Raw genomic sequence first — 16,481 nt, forward strand, 5'->3', positions numbered from 1 at the left:
CCAGTCAGTGTAGACAGTACTGAACTACATTGGACCAATGTAGAAGGCAGCTTCTGATTTTATTTATCTGGTGCATGCATCTTATTTGGTAAATATGAACTGCAGATTAAACATTCTTGCTTTCTGCTCTTGGCCAAAAAAAGAGAGTAGTGGTGGGAGGGATTGGTGTATTTATGATGAATGCTACAAGTATGATGAGCTGGGGCAGGGAGAATCTGAGAACTTTTGTATTTGTTCTCAAACACCTTTCTAACATTTACATAGTAAAATTAAACCTGTTTGACTAAGGATGGAACTTCGTATTGTTCTTTGTAGCTACACTATTGGGAGCTAAGCCATGGTTTGGCTGAGTGTTACATGTTACATTTTGTGTCCTGATTCACACATAACCCTAAGCCAAAACGTGGCTTAACATAAATAAGCAAATGTGCTAGTGCGGTTAGAAAATCACAGGTAGTTCACTCCTCCCGCTGCTGCTACACTACCAAGAGGTAGCACATGGTTTGGCTTAGGGTTATGTGCAAATGTGCTCCTAGCTTGTTTTTCTCTAGACAGACAATGAGCTGTATAACTAAGGTTTGGAGTGAGACAAACCACAAGCCGAGATTCACAGGTAACACTAAGCCAAACCATGGCTTAGCTCCCAATAGCGGAGCAACAGCAGGACCCAAGAAGGAGTGAAGTGCCCTAGTTTTGCACAAGTATACTTGTTTATGTATATTTAGCAGTGGTTTGGCTTAGCATTTTGTGAATGAGGCCAATGACTTTGAGCTGGGGTGTGGAAGTATACAACATAGCACCATGTCACAGGGTAAGCAATTGGCAGGGCGGGGAGCTCAACATGTGGATGTGGTCTTCAGTATTTATTAAGGTCAAAAACTAATTAATGTTTTCCCCTTTTTCTGTTTAGTCCACTCATCAGTGACTTTGATGTGTTTAAAGAAGAAAAGGTACACAATTTCTTTGAATCTCAACAAGCTATAATTCTAATGAGTACTTATCTGCAAGATATATTGAAAAACGTGGAGAAGCTAGATGAAAATTTATTGAAAAAGGAATTTTTAAAATTGCTTCAGGTAAAACTAGTAATACTTACTGTTTATTTAATGTTGCACATATTCTATAATTTTTAAGTTTCTTGTTTCAAAGATGGCCTAATGTAAAACAGGAGACGTATCACATTTCTGATAAGAAATGTTGAAAAATTATTCCATGCCAGCAGAATAATTTTAAGAAAGTTGAGATCCTTCAACAACTCATATACTGTTCTCTGCAATGTTGTTTTAAACGGTGAGTAAAATTCTTATATCATTGGCTGCAGTTCTAATATTGGGGCACAGAAACAAGCACATAATTCTTTTTCATGCACATAATTATTTCACAGCTCTGAAATAGATGTTTTTGAGATGTTAATTTCTCTGAAATTTATTTTCTGCTATACCCATGGCTTCCCCTGATTATCTTTCACAAAATAGCATTTACATTCCTTCTGTTTTTCTCCTCTCACTTATAATCTGTTGTCACTTATCTCTCATTGGAACCTGATTTTGGTGTCCTGACAAAGTTATTGATGTGATGCTCATTTGTTGAAAACTAATAAACATTACCTAAACTTGAGACTAAAGTATGATGGATGTAGGTTTTGCTTTTGAATTTAGAAACTTGGGAGTTAGCTGTGCACCACAATTCAGAAGATGATTTGCTGCCCTGGGTTGGGGAACGGCAGAATATAAATTGAATAAAAAATAAAATGATTCCCCCCCCCCATAAATCAGCATCCTGCTCTAAATAAGGGATATATGTACTTCGAAGGAGGCTTCAGTGTCCATATCCCTATCCTTAACCCTATCGTGATATGGAATAGCTTATGTAAATGGGTGCTGTGTGCATGGTTCCCCAGATTAATCCAACAAAGGTAGTTGATATTTTTAAAGTAAGATTGAATCCCCTCAATCAGTTGTTCAGAAGTAAGGAGATTGATTCAGACCCTCTTCTCTGCTAAACAGCTGACTACTGGGAATCCAGCTTTTTCAAGTATGCCGTTAAATCTGAATCTAAATATATGTGATAGGTAGTGCAACAAGGCATTACTCAGCTCACAGGGATTGTGTACTTTTTCTTCTTCTTTTAGGTTTCACTGTGGGGCAATAAGTGTGACCTTTCACTGTCAGCTGGTGCAGATAGTTCTCAGAAGTCTGACCCATTACAGTCTGTGGAAGAGTTAAAACCTTTTATCTTGGTGGATCACATGGAAAAGCTTTGGTCACTGCTTATAAACAAAAAGAACATGAATAAGCAGACTTCTAGACTTGACATAGTCCTGGATAATGCTGGTTTTGAACTTACTGCTGACCTTATACTGGCTGACTTCTTGTTATCCTCCAAATTAGCTACTGAAATTCATTTCCATGGGAAAAGCATCCCATGGTATGTGTCAGATACTACAAGGCGTGACCTGAATTGGACAATTAAGCAAATGCAGTCAGCTAATCACAAGGGGATGTCTAGGTGTGGTGTCTGCTGGGAGGGCTATTTGAAAAATGGCGTTTGGATTTATCATGATCACTTGTTCTGGACCTCGCCGCATGAATATTGTAGGATGGCTCAAGTGGCTCCTGATTTGTACAGTGAATTGCAGAAGTCAAATTTAATTATTTTTAAAGGTGATTTGAACTACAGAAAGTTGATAGCTGATCGGAAGTGGGAATTCACAGTGCCATTCCATCAAGCCTTGAACAATTTTCACCCTGCCCCTCTCTGTAGCTTAAGAACGCTAAAATGTGATATCCAGGTTGGGCTGAAACCTGGGCAAGGTGAACAGCTTACTAATACTGAACCTGATTGGATGATCATTGGGAAATATGGAATAATTCAGTTTCATTCTGCTTCATGATTGATATGCAAAGTTTAAAGGACAGTGCTATGCTAAATGCTTTTGTTGGTCAAGGTTGAAAGACCGCTGGCTTTCAATGTGCATGTTCTCTTCTACGGGTCTTACTGCTATTTTTAAGATGGTGTGCAATTGTGACATTTTACAAACCCTTTTCTGGTATTCATGGTCTTAAAAAACGAAAACGTCATTATTCTTAGATATTTGTAAGTAAAGAATACTTGACAGAGGAAACACTGAGTGAGAGCAGCTTTAGTAGCTGCGGTTTGTCTGACCTCTATTCTAACATTAACGACAAAATATTGCACTTTGATTTGCTAAAAGTTTTTGATTTTCTGTAGCTCAAGTCTTACTTTTAAGCTGCCTGAACTTCTCTGGTCAAGATTAGCTTAAATAAATAAATGGATTCAAATGGATTCAATGGATAGACTTGAATTCTTTCTCCAGTATAAGAGGTATCTGCATCAGTTGGTGGTAGTTTAAATAAGTAACCTGGCATATAAGGAACACCTTTTTCCACTTGCTAGCTACGCTATGCTTTAAGTAGCACTGTGGGTTAACTACAAATAGAGATGGAAGGCTTTGCCCTGACATTGATTATTGGCAATTGGGTGAGACCCCATTCCCATTTTCCCCTTCCTGCTTACGCTCAGGTGCTTTGAGAGATGGGGTAGGTAGTAATTTCATTAATTGCAGAGGAGGAGATCTAGCAATGGATGAGTGTTGCAGGAGATAGGAGAGGAAAATGTGAGGAGGAAAGGGCCTTCCCTACCCTGCTTAAGCATTTGGGAAGCAGTTATATTATTTAGTTGGAAAACAATTGTCATTGGGTTGGATGCCACCTTGTACGCTCTATTTTCCTTTGGACCACATCAGCGAGGCCAACAATGGGGGGTAGGGACCTTCATACACACTGCTCAGGTCTGCGCTCCAGTGAGGTCACTTTGGTGCTGCTAAGAATATCTAAGAGTGGTTTTTGTCTATTTGGTTAGGCAGTCCATGAAATCACAACAGTGAATTCTCAAGAGAAGTACACACACTACTGTAGTCTGCATTTTAAAGAAAGAGACTTGTGAAACAGTTTATGGTATAATATGCTTTAGATTATTATAAATTAATCTAGTACTATTGGGTAGATGGGTTTATGATACAACAAGGTATTCAGGTGCAGTCATCTTACACAATTCTAGATACATTCTGGGTTTTTAATTGTATTTTCAGTTGTTGAAACAGTCCCACAATCCCAATAAGCTCTTGTTTTTCCAACACCAGCATCTATCAACGGACCTCCTCAAAGTCATGGTGCAAGGATAGTCAAGCAGCTTTATCTTTTAAGTGTAGAATCATAATGGATTTTCAGCATTCCCTCTAGTACACCCACATTGATGCTAAAATTGTGGTGCTGGCAGTAGTTTCTTTAGTTGGAGTCCATTAGGATGCAAACAGTACAAAATTACACGAGCACTTAAGTTGGGTTGTCACCTCTGTACCTCCCTGCCACTGAGACAGTGACAAGATCTATTTTCTCTTCCTGTAATTATTAAGAATCAGCTAATATTGCCACCTGGTTCTCCAATAACAATCCCAGGTCCAAGGGTCTTCCTTCATCCTTAAAAAAGAGTATGCACCCAGGACCAATATTTCCTCATCTGTATAGTCTGTCCCTCTTCCTCCAAGTTTGTCTTGCCTAGATTGATCTTAAGCTTTAAGTCTACCGCAAAGCCCAGACTCTTGTTCAGCGATACTGACTACATGGGATAATCTAAACTGAGACATTAATGACAAGCAACTCCCTGTCTGTGGTTGCGCTTAAGCCTGTTCCAGCGCCGACAACAACACGTGTTGGGGGTCATGCATCAGTTGGAGGTGCACAAAAAGGTAGCTGCCTGTATATATAATTTAGAAGCACTTCACTCCATTGGCTCTGCTGTGACCAGCTCTGGCTCCATCCTCTTCCTCAACTGTCCCCTTAGCGTAGCCATTCCACCAAACTGTCTCAGTGGGCGAGCTGGGAGGCAGAAGGCTCCTTCTATCATCAGCTTTGTTGAAAGCCTAGCTCTATCAGGCACCTCCTATCCATCAATTGTGCCAGCTGGTCATTATAAGAACAACTGTTCTAAGAATTGGCGCCTGAGTTTTTTGTTGTTGTTTTTTCTTCTCCCTCTCGGTCCCTTCTCCCTTGCGTGTCCCGTTTTGTAAGTCTGCGGTTATAGAGTATACACAAGAATCCTAACTACCTTCTGCAGCTTACTTTTTAGGAATAGCTGTAACCTACAGTCGCAACTCCCTCCCCTCCCCTGCTCACTTCGCGTCTCTTCGCTCCGCAGCTACTCAGCGCCAAGGATTGCTGGCGGAAGCCAGCTGTGCCTGGTCCTAGTGAGGGCGGAAGAGGACAGAAGAAGGTCTCCCAGGGGAACCGCCGCAGTCCTGGGACGGGCGCTTTACTCGGAGCCGGCTCCATGCGCGCGCATCTCGAATAGCCACTCAGAACGAGACCTGTTACCTTTTTTTCTTTTTCCCGAGGCGGGGGGAGAAGGAGGATCCTCTGCTCCTCTACATCAACCCCGCCCCCCGCCCCTCTTCTCTGCCTCCTTACCGAAGGAGCTGCTTCGCTCTGCTCCCTTTCTAAGGCCGCTGCGCGAGGGAACGCAGCCGCCGACCAATGAGAACAGGCGTTGCTTGGGAAAGCGCGTAGCTGCGCCGGGTGGCGTGCCGGGAAGGCGCCTCAGTGAGCAAAATGGCGGCGCCGGTGGCGGCAACTTTGCCGCCTCAGCTCGCGGGCAAGTTCAAGGGGTGCGTCCCGCCGCCGCCGCTTCGTTGGGGCTCTGCGAAATGGGGCTGGGAGAGGGAGCGTGTGTTCAGGTCGCTTCCAGGGTCTTCCTCCCGCTCTTACAAAGACCCTGAGCTCCTGTGCCACGTTTGCTTTGGGCACAAGGCCGGTGTCCAAAGTCTCCTTTTTCGCGCAAGGCTTTAATAAGATTTTATCTTAAATCACTTTTCCATGCTCCTTGACTAGCAAGAGCATCGTAAGCGTTTTCTCTCTCATGGCATAAATCCCACTGTGTTCAACAGGACTTTTGTTATTATATTCCCCCCCCCGACCGGGATTGAAAGCGGCTTGCACAAATGATAACAAGGCGGATGAAATATGAAAAGCTAAAAACTTGCAAAAATGATCTTTAAAAAATAATTAAAGTGTAAGGGAATTAAAACAATAGAAAAACGAATCGTTTTAGAATACAGATAATAAAAACAACTTAGAATATAAGAGTTGGAGGGAGCATGGAGTGACAGTTGGGAAATGACAGTTGGATGAAGGGAATGAAGGGCTCTTCCATACAGCAGTGTGCTGTGCACTCTGTGCTCCTTACCTGAATCCTCACAGCCACATCAAAATGTACCAAGGTATTTCCCTATTTAACATGAATTTACGGTTTTTATGGAAAATCCAATAGTTTTGGCTTTTTGTTTTTTCACTCCAGAAACTGCTATGTGGAAGTGTCCACATAGGACGTTAATAGTTCTATTCCTGACCTGATGACTGGTAGGGAGCCAACAGGAGGTAAAGCTAATGACAGGGGGGACCAACTAATCCTACTTTTGTACCCATTCGCATCACTTCCAAACTCCACAAAGAAAGCACTGAGGCTAAGGAGGAGGAAACTGACAACCAGGTCCACCCCCTGGGCTGGCTATGTTAGAAGGCAGGAGCCAAGACAGGATGATAGGACAGTGCTCTATTTTCCATAATGGGCCAACCAACCCTACTGTGATGTGTGTTTAGGAAGCAGACTATCTATGCAGGGAATGTTTCTTTATAACTATGTTTTTAGTTGTATGTTTTAATTTATGCTGCGAGCCACTTTGGGTCCTACACAGGGAGAAAGTTGAGATATTAAAAATATTTAAATCCTAAGAAAAGGATACATTACAATACAAACACATTTAGATATTATATAGATATAATATTTTGTTCTTCATAGATCCTTTGCATACAATACAATTAAAGACAAGCTGCCAGTAATCCTGACTAGAGTTATCAATAATCTGGAACAACATAAAAATGAATTCTTTGAAGAACACGGAGAAGTAAGAAATAAGTATATTTGACCTTTTCTCTCTTGATATTTTATTGGAAAACTTAGGGCTTCCTGTACCTTTTGATAATTGTTTCAAATGCCTAGAAAACATCAGCTTTCATTTGAACTTGTGAAGAGCCATGCTAGATCAGACCAGAGATCTGTCTTATCCAGCATTATGCTTCTCCAGTGGCAAACTAGATACTATGAAGGGAATAGGCATCTTCCACTGTCTTTCACTATCAACTGGCTTGCAGTAGCATAACTGTTTCTGAACATGGAGGTTCTCTGTAGCCATTGTTACTATTAGATAGTGATAAGACTTTTCTTCCCCATGAATTTGCCATTCCCATTCAAGCCATTTAACTTGTGGCAGTCACATATTGTGCACAGTGATATCAATAAAATATGCTTTGTGTGAACAAGCATTTTCCTTTGTCCTGAATCTGCTGCCAGGTATTTTCATTGGCCTTAAGTTTTTAACTTTGAGACCATGATGGGGGTTCCTGTCACAAAATGGCTACCATGGGAGGTGTAATATAGCAACATAACTGCTATGGGAGTGGCTATGGCATAACACAAAATTAAGGATACAATCACACTGAAACTTCCCAGGACTGCATGCCTAATCTGTTGAAGTTTTGCACACAAAACAAGACAGAAGCAGGAAAAGGAAAAGGACATTTAAGGGGAGGTAGAAACAGCGTCTCTTTAAGACTGTGGATTCCTATTACCTAGTGCCCAAATCACAGCTCTGACTTCACTCATCAGCAAAAACACCTGACAGAAGCAGCCAGGTTTGCTCATTTCACAGAAATTGCTTATAAGCATATCTATACATTTTCCTTTATAACTTACCGTGTCTAGGGGCACCAGTTAAAGTCTTTCAGGCACCACCATGTCCCATGGGTTGGCAACCCCCATCTTAGAAATTTGTTTCTAACTTTAAATCACATTTACTTGATTAACATCCAGTATCACAGACAGGTTAGCAATGCCAGTGTTCATTCAGCTTAATTCAAATACTATGTTGTTTGTCATGTTCCCTGCTCTGAGAGCTATGCCCTCTGGATTTGCACTTTTGATAGGAACTCCTGAGAAAAAGATTTTTTATAGCTGTTCTGGTGCTTAAAGCACTTTATTTATCAAATAAGATTTGGTTTTTGTGGGGGGGAAAGTAAGTTTTATCAACACACACATTTGATTGAAAATATTAATTTCCTACTTTATTTTAGAAAGGTATTGAAGCAGAGAAGAAAGTGATAATCCTTCTGACCAAGTTACGAGATGAGCTGCAGGCAGACAAGCCACTGACTGCTTTGAATGACAGCCTCCCTGACACCACTCTGTGGAACCAGTGCTTAGAATATCATCAAAAATTATCAGATGGACCACCAAGCTGGTTTCAGTCTCCTTGGCTATATACAGAGTGTTATATGTATCGTAGAATTCATGAGGCACTCGCTCAGAAGTAAGTACATAGGTTTATATATCAGATAGTAAGCAGTGGCGAGCATAACACATCCATAAAACAACACAAAAATAGTTTGCCAGCAGCAAACTGCATATCACTGGACAGTTGAGTTACTTTGTATAGCAGAAAAGTACTGTGTCAACAAGAGTCTTAACATAGGCAGCTGAAACAAAGTACCAATGGTGCTTGCTTAATAGTAATAGGCAAGGAGTTCCACAACCTAGGTGCAATCATGCTTAAATGCCTTCTGTCTTGTAGAAGCAACACAAACATGGAACCCTTAGCTGCATCTCCAACTTAAAATATCAGGTATATGGGGAAAGGTGGTTCCTCAAGTCAGCTGATTCCAAGCTGTTTAGGTCTTTATATACTAACAGTAAAACTGTGAATTTGGCCTGGTAGGCTATAGTCAGCCAAGATAGGTTTTTAAACAGGCTTTCCATCAGCAGCACACAACTCTTATCAAGTGGAGAGTGACGCCTTCATCCCAGTGGTTCCCCTTTATCACATACACAGCCCAAGACAATGACCTATCCCCTCCACAAGCAGCATATGAAATATGACTAACCTGACCCAACAACCCTCACACTCACAAACAAACCATCCTGAAACCAACTGAATGCAACTAACCAGGCTCTGGACCCTCTCTCACAATGCCAATAAAAATTAAATGTACAAATAAAAGCTCTACCCATGTGATGCTGACATGATAACATACACAAACGCTATGCAATAGAACAAAATACAGTTATACCTCGGGTTACAGATGCTTCAGGTTGCTTTTTTTTTTGGGTTATGGACTGCCGAAACCCAGAAGTACTGGAACGGGTTACTTTCGGGTTTCAGCGGTCGCGCATGCACAGAAGCACTAAATCGTACTATGCACAGAAGCGCCGAATCGCAACCTGTGCATGTGCAGACCCGCCGCTGTGGGTTGCGAATGTGCATCCCGAACGGATTACGTTCACAACCTGAGCATCCACTGTAACGTTATCGTTCCACCTCTCCCCTCTCTTTCCCCCCAACTGCATTTCTAGAATGACAGTGTCTCATACACAATGTAAATGAACTGTGAAAAAGGCTCTATAAATCAGAAATGGAGATGCTATATGTACTTTTCCCCATTTATTTGTTTGTTTTGTAACACAAGAAAATAAAAAAAAAGAGGAAGTGACCACACTACTCTCTCCTTGAGGACACCTGGGACCCTTGTACAGAGAACTGTGAGCTACATTCTGAACCTATCCTGTCAAGAGAGCTTGAACACACTGCTGCAAGCACTGTGTCTGTGGGTGTAGTCGGGGGGGGGGGCAACTGCCCCCCCCCGAGCAAGTAAATCAATAAAAATACTTAACTAACTGAGGTTCTGCTCCCCCCCCATAAATCCTCGCTACACCCATGACTGTGTCCACATCTTCAGGCCCCATCAGCTTACATTGATCCCACAGCACCATACTAGACATGACATACTACAGTCTCAGCAGAGACTGCAACGGCTATGGGAGAAAGTTTTTGGCATTTAGTGATGTCAAAGACTAATGTATTATTATGTTTCTATCCCTTCTGTTTAGTCCACCTATCAGTGACTATGATGTATTTAAAAAAGAAAAGGATCATGGTTTCTTTGAATCTCAGGAAGCTATTATTGTTTTAAGCACCTATCTACAAGAGCTGTTGAAAAACATAAAGGGCCTAGATGAAAAATCCCTGAAGGAAGAATTTTTGAAGCTGCTACAGGTAAAATTGGTAGTACTTTTTGTTTAAATAATTTATCTGTTGCACATATTCTGTAATGTTAAAATCCAGTTTAAATATCTAGTTTCAAATATGACCTAATGGAAACCATTAGTGATAATATGTTCAGAAACTATTCAGGCCATCAGAATCATTTTAAGTGAGTTCCTATCTTATAAACCTCAGTTACTACTGAGACCCAGAAACAAGCATGACAAATGACCTGGAATAATACATGGAACCCCAAATCTGTTCCACGTACATAGTGGATTTAACAACTAAGGCAAAAATATTTTTATGGAGAGTTTCTGGCATTTATTCTCAGTCATACACATACCTTCCTATGATGATTCTTCAGAAAACAGTATATCAATTATTATCGTTAGCTTGCTTTTTGTTTTTGTAGTTTGCCAAACTATTAATTCATAGGTATTGATCTCTCCTTTGCCAAAACCTGATTAGGGCATGCTGCCAAAAATATTGCTACAGCTTTTACTGTGAGAGAGAAGGTTTAGAAAGTTTCTACAACATTTAAAGGCCTCTCCAAAATGAAATAGGGCTACAGGAAGGCACATATATTGGCCATGTTGGATGATGGAAGTTAGAAGTCGAACATTGGGAGGGCTACAGGTTCCCCATCCCTTCTTAGCTAAATCAGGAGTCTGCTTTATACTGAGAGATTAATCATATAACCCATCTGCAGAAAACTGCTAAATGCATAAGCAGAAACTATATTAATTACACTTTGGCCTCAACTTTTCTGTAACATCACTTGTTAAAGGTAAAGGGACCCCTGACCATTAGGTCCAGTCGTGACCGACTCTGGGGTTGCAGCACTCATCTCGATTTATTGGCGTACAGCTCATCTCGATTTATTGGGAGCATTGGTGTACAGCTTCCAGGTCATGTGGCCAGCATGGCTAAGCCGCTTCTGGCGAACCAGAGCAGCACATGGAAATGCCATTTATTTTCCTGCTGGAGGGGTACCTATTCATCTACTTGCACTCTGATGTGCTTTCAAACTGCTGGAGCAGTTGGCAGGAGCAGGGACTGAGCAACAGGAGCTCACCCCGTTGTGGGGATTCGAACCACCGACCTTCTGATCGGCAAGTCCTAGGCTCTGTGGCTTGCGTCCCAACATCACTTGTTAGTATTCAATAAAAACCAATTTATTGGTTTAGTTATGTTCTTTCACTAACAGGTGTTTCATACATAACACATTAGAAGGAGGAAGGAGAACTGGAGGGTCACATTGGCCCCCTGAGCCTGAGGTTCCCTGGCTTAGTGGATTGGAACCTGACAGAACAGTAAGTGTGTCTTGGCAGAGAAACTGCTACTTCCTAAGCCTGTTCAAGGTCAAAAGAAGTTGATTAATTCTCATTTTTCTTACATTTCTTATTAAATTTTATTAATATTATACTTGCCTCTTGGGAATTAACCCACTGCCTTTTCACATTGGTTTCAATGGAAGTAAAAAGAAATACTCCAATTCTGACCTACTTTCTCCTGTTACCACAAGCAGAACTCTCAGTAGCCCCTCAACTGCAGTCCTCGAAGATGCACTTCGTGTATAGTAGAGAAAGGATCACTTGGCATACAGATTAAGGTGTACTTTTTCCTTCTTTAGGTTTCTCTGTGGGGTAATAAGTGTGACCTGTCAATGTCAGCTGGGGCAGATAATTCTCAGAAGTCTGACCCATTACTATCTGTGGAAGAGTTAAAACCTTTTATCTTGGTGGATCACATGGAAATGCTTTGGTCACTGCTTATAAACAAAAAGAACATGAATAAGCAGACTACTAGACTTGACATAGTCCTGGATAATGCTGGTTTTGAACTTACTGCTGACCTTATACTGGCTGACTTCTTGTTATCCTCCAAATTAGCTGCTGAAATTCATTTCCATGGGAAAAGCATCCCATGGTATGTCTCAGATACTACAAGGCGTGACCTGAATTGGACAATTAAGCAAATGCAGTCAGCTAATCACAAGGGGATGTCTAGGTGTGGTGTCTGCTGGGAGGGCTATTTGAAAAATGGCGCTTGGATTTTTCATGATCACTTGTTCTGGACCTCACCATATGAATATTGTAGGATGGCTCAAGTGGCTCCTGATTTGTACAGTGAATTGCAGAAGTCAAATTTAATTGTTTTTAAAGGTGATTTGAACTACAGAAAGTTGATAGCTGATCGGAAGTGGGAATTCACAGTGCCGTTTCATCAAGCGTTGAACAATTTTCACCCTGCCCCTCTCTGTAGCTTAAGAACGCTAAAATGTGATATCCAGGTTGGGCTGAAACCTGGGCAAGGTGAACAGCTTACTAAAACTGAACCTGAATGGATGATCATTGGGAAATATGGAATAATTCAGTTTGATGCTGCTTCATGATTGGCTTGTGTAAAGCATTGCACTGTTCATGAACACTGTTTATGATGTTTAAGATTGGAAGGTTTACTGGGGTTCAATATTAATGTTATTTATTTTCTTCTACAGATCTTCAGATTTTTAAAGTTTTGTGCAGTTGTGAAAGTTTACAAACACTTTCCTGTTATTCTTAAAGTATCAGAACCATCTTAAAGGCTATCTTTCCTCTATTCTTAAAATATTTTTGGATAGGGTCAAGAAGTGCGTGTTTTAATGGTTTGCCTGCATCTGTCCTCTTATACTGTTTTAGTTATTACAGTGCAGCACTTTGCCTTGTGTTGTATGTTACATTTACAGTTCTTTAGCAGACGTTTTTATAGCTGCTTTGGACAAAATTTAATAAAATAACACATGTAAATAAGCATCTCAATAATTTCTTCAGTATAACAGCTGCATGCATTGGTCAACAGTAGCTTAAAGCAGAAATAAGGAATCTGTGGCCCTTCCCGATGTTCTTGAGACTCCAACTCTTATCAGCCCCAATGTTAAGAATTGATTGGAGTTAGACAACCATAGCTTCCCCATCCATGGATTAAAGAAACAGGAGAGGGAGTGTTCTGGATGGCTCTGGATGATAATTAGGATACATTCAAATCCAATTTCAGGCCCATGTTTGGGATAGAAACAATGTCTATTTAAGGCAACCTCTCAAAATCACAATAGCTATTTTCCAACAGATGTATACCTGAGCCTGTACCTTAAACTAGAAGATGTCTCCATGAAACAAAGTTCAGTTTCTAATAACCTTTATAGGAATATAGGAAGCTACATTACACTCAGTCAGACCATTGGTCCATCTAACTCAGTACTGTCTACAGTGACTGGCAGTTGCTGTTGAGATAGGTGCTGTCTCCCAGCCGTACCAGCAGTTGCCAGAGATTGAACCTGGGACCTTCTACATGCAAAACAGATACGCTACCTCGGGTTAAGTACTTAATTTGCTCCGGAGGTCCGTTCTTAACCTGAAATTGTTCTTAACCTGAAGCACCACTTTAGCTAATGGGGCCTCCTGCCGCCGCCCCACGATTTCTATTCTCATCCTGAAGCAAAGTTCTTAACCCGCGGTACTATTTCTGGGTTAGCGGAGTCTGTAACCTGAAGCATATGTAACCTGACGCGTATGTAACCCGAGGTACCACTGTATGCCTCTTTTTGTAGCCAACACAGTGTTCCACAGATGATTTGGACTACAGCTCCCATCAGCCCCAGTCATCATTGCTAATGGTCAAGGATAACCCGTGTTTTCTATGTGTAGAAACCGTTATCCCCACTTTTCAACATGATGGAATGGTAAATCATTAAATCTCATGCACAGTCCACAATGGAACTGTCCAGACATTAGTTCACCAGCTCTTGTACTGTTTGTGAGAACTAGGTCTATTGTACTGTGACAAATAATGACCTTTTGAGACAATCTACAAACCCTCTTCTCCATATAGCATCATCAATTTGCATAGTACATAATAGCACCTCTAATCACATTTTGCATAATATTTAAGCCTCCAGGGACTCTGTGTGCCTCTCCACATCTGTTATTGATTGAGGGTATTTATATTCAACGTTAGTATCCAATCCACGCAAAGTGTTCCACAGATGATATGGTCATATCTCTCCCTTCCTAATTCTCTGGTAGGCTGATTAAAAAATGTTTACATTTCTTTCTTTCTGCTTGTTCCTCGAACTATAGGGCAAGAATCCATGGCCATATGCAGTTATTGTATTTCAGATTGATTAGTGGTGGCAAAAATCAGTGCTTCATTTGCAGTTTGAGAGATGTCTTTTATTTTATTAGAAAGGTTTTCAAATTTCTGTGCAAGTGGTGCCAATGCAGTAGTCCAGTCACATATTAGGGCTTGGCAAATTCTGTCAGTATAGGAATCCGAGTCTCTATCGACCTCCATAAGTGCTGCCACTTTCCCACCTTTCTGTGGGCAAGTGTTGCCTTTAGACATATCAGTATCTGAGGCCTTCTCTGAGCCCTCAGATATTGAGCCTTTATTTGCTTTTTTAAAAATAGATCTAAACATGTGGTCTTGCATTTAGATCCTCAAAATCCTTGGATCATTACCATTCCTGGTGTGTAAAAAAAATTCTATACCAAAGCCTATGGTTGTCTTTCAATTAGATTTGCCCCGTCATATTCAAAGACATAAAATTATGCCACCATTTAGCTTTGGAACTAGCAACACACCCATTGTATTTGTTGTGCTCAATGTGGCAATTAATATATGCATTATCCATCCCATTCCATCACTACTTTATAGGGACAACACACAATGAAACTAGATGAGATACAAAATGCTAATTAGAAACCACACCAGCAGCAAGAGAACATGATTGTCATCAAGATCACAACATGCAGAGGGGAGGTTTAACTTTAACCCATTTTTTCTTAACCACAAGCCTTATCAAAAAAATTAAGTTATTAGCTGAGCTTTTCTCCTAAGTCTAATAGCTCTGTCTGTGTCTGTTTTTCATTAGGATTGTGTTGGAAGATGAAAATATGGAATCTCTCCTTCCTGCATATTGTGGCCCTGATGAAAATTGTTTATGTGTAATTGTATGCAAGAACATAAACATACGTGAGACCACTTTTTTTTTGGCCCACAGCAGACACCAGGGGTGTTCAGGGGGTACTGAACATCTGTTGGAGAGCCATACATTCCCTGTATCTGACAATTTTTGTACCAGTGTCCCATACACCAGCATCACTAGACTACAGTTAAATCATACCATTATAATAAGAACTTTCAGGTGTTGGTACAGTTTCTTATTATGCCACCAATGTACATGACACTTTACAGAGTACTGTAGACTGAACAAAGGGTCTCTCTTTGCCAAATAATGTGAGTTTTGGCATCGAAAGCCATTTTTATTTGTAGACTTGCTGCTCCTCACAATGCATACAAAATACACACAAAGTATATGGTTTCAGTGTATTACATGTGTTCATCTGTGTATGAGGTCTCATAGTAGTTTACAGGTTTAAGAATTACTGATGCAGCATGGGATAAATGCATGCAGAAGTCATAACACAAAGAATATGTACATATTCAGACATGTCAGAAGCCAAGTCACAGTTTCTCTGTGTTACTGTAGGTTTTGTGCTTAGCAAATGCTAGAATCTTTTATGTTCTCTAGAAATAGAGGCAATTAAATAGAATGCATTTTCAAAGTTTTAGTCTGAAAATGCAGTACTTTTCTTAGCTCAAAAGCTTGACCTTCCTGATGATAACATCTTTATTCATTCAATGTAGTGGTAGTAAAAACATACTAATTATATCTGCTCCCCTCCCTCTTTCTGAAGATCTTCTATAAACAAGATTCTACATATGTTACGGGTAGAATGCCAGTTTGTAATAAATCTTGGGTACATTGATATTTGGTAGTTAGCAAAAAAATTTCTAATCTATCTAACATCCTGTCCAAAGTTCTGGCAATTATCATAGACAAGGCAAAGTGGTCCACAAGAAGAACAAAGGCTTTGTTCCCTCCTTTCTCTTTTTATTAATAGGAGAGAGTTCTCCTTTTGGAAAGGAAATTGGCACACCTTAAAAAGCTGGTTAAAATATATCTAAAGAGGGTCATGAAAATCCCACACTCCCACTACTGATAAATAATTAAAAAATGAGTAGTGGACTCTGGTGGAAGCTTGCCCAAGTAGAAAACTTAAATTGTTTTCTAAGTTTCCACAAAAGGATTAAAGTCTTATCTGAGATTTTTACTAAGTGTTCTGGATTTTACAAACCTCTACCAGTAGACTTTTATGGGCTGAAATATGATTTCTGAGGGAGATGACCTAGAAGTCTAATGAATTTCATAAGCTGGTCTCAGTTCTAACTAGTTAATTGTAATTGGGAATAGAAGCTGAATTCTTTA

At 40.5% G+C, this 16,481-nt stretch overlaps 1 protein-coding gene across 17 annotated transcripts in view; it reads left to right on the plus strand.

The window, feature by feature from the left end:
• The window catches only part of LOC128410660 (damage-control phosphatase ARMT1-like), a 60,003-nt gene that overhangs the window by 5,386 nt on the left and 38,136 nt on the right, over window positions 1–16,481 (plus strand). For 10 of the 17 annotated variants that reach the window (XM_053382183.1, XM_053382186.1, XM_053382172.1 and 7 more), the window contains one exon: window positions 911–1,076. In XM_053382183.1, the coding sequence (XP_053238158.1) occupies window positions 911–1,076 (166 nt within the window). Of the gene's footprint in view, window positions 1–910; window positions 1,077–2,131; window positions 3,305–5,204; window positions 5,684–6,873; window positions 6,980–8,204; window positions 8,441–10,014; window positions 10,181–11,804; window positions 12,663–16,481 lie in introns of those variants that run through there. The other 7 variants (XM_053382192.1, XM_053382176.1, XM_053382175.1 and 4 more) reach the window with 7 other exon arrangements.

The sequence above is a fragment of the Podarcis raffonei genome, chromosome 3, assembly GCF_027172205.1.
Source record: "Podarcis raffonei isolate rPodRaf1 chromosome 3, rPodRaf1.pri, whole genome shotgun sequence".
NCBI lineage: Eukaryota > Metazoa > Chordata > Lepidosauria > Squamata > Lacertidae > Podarcis > Podarcis raffonei.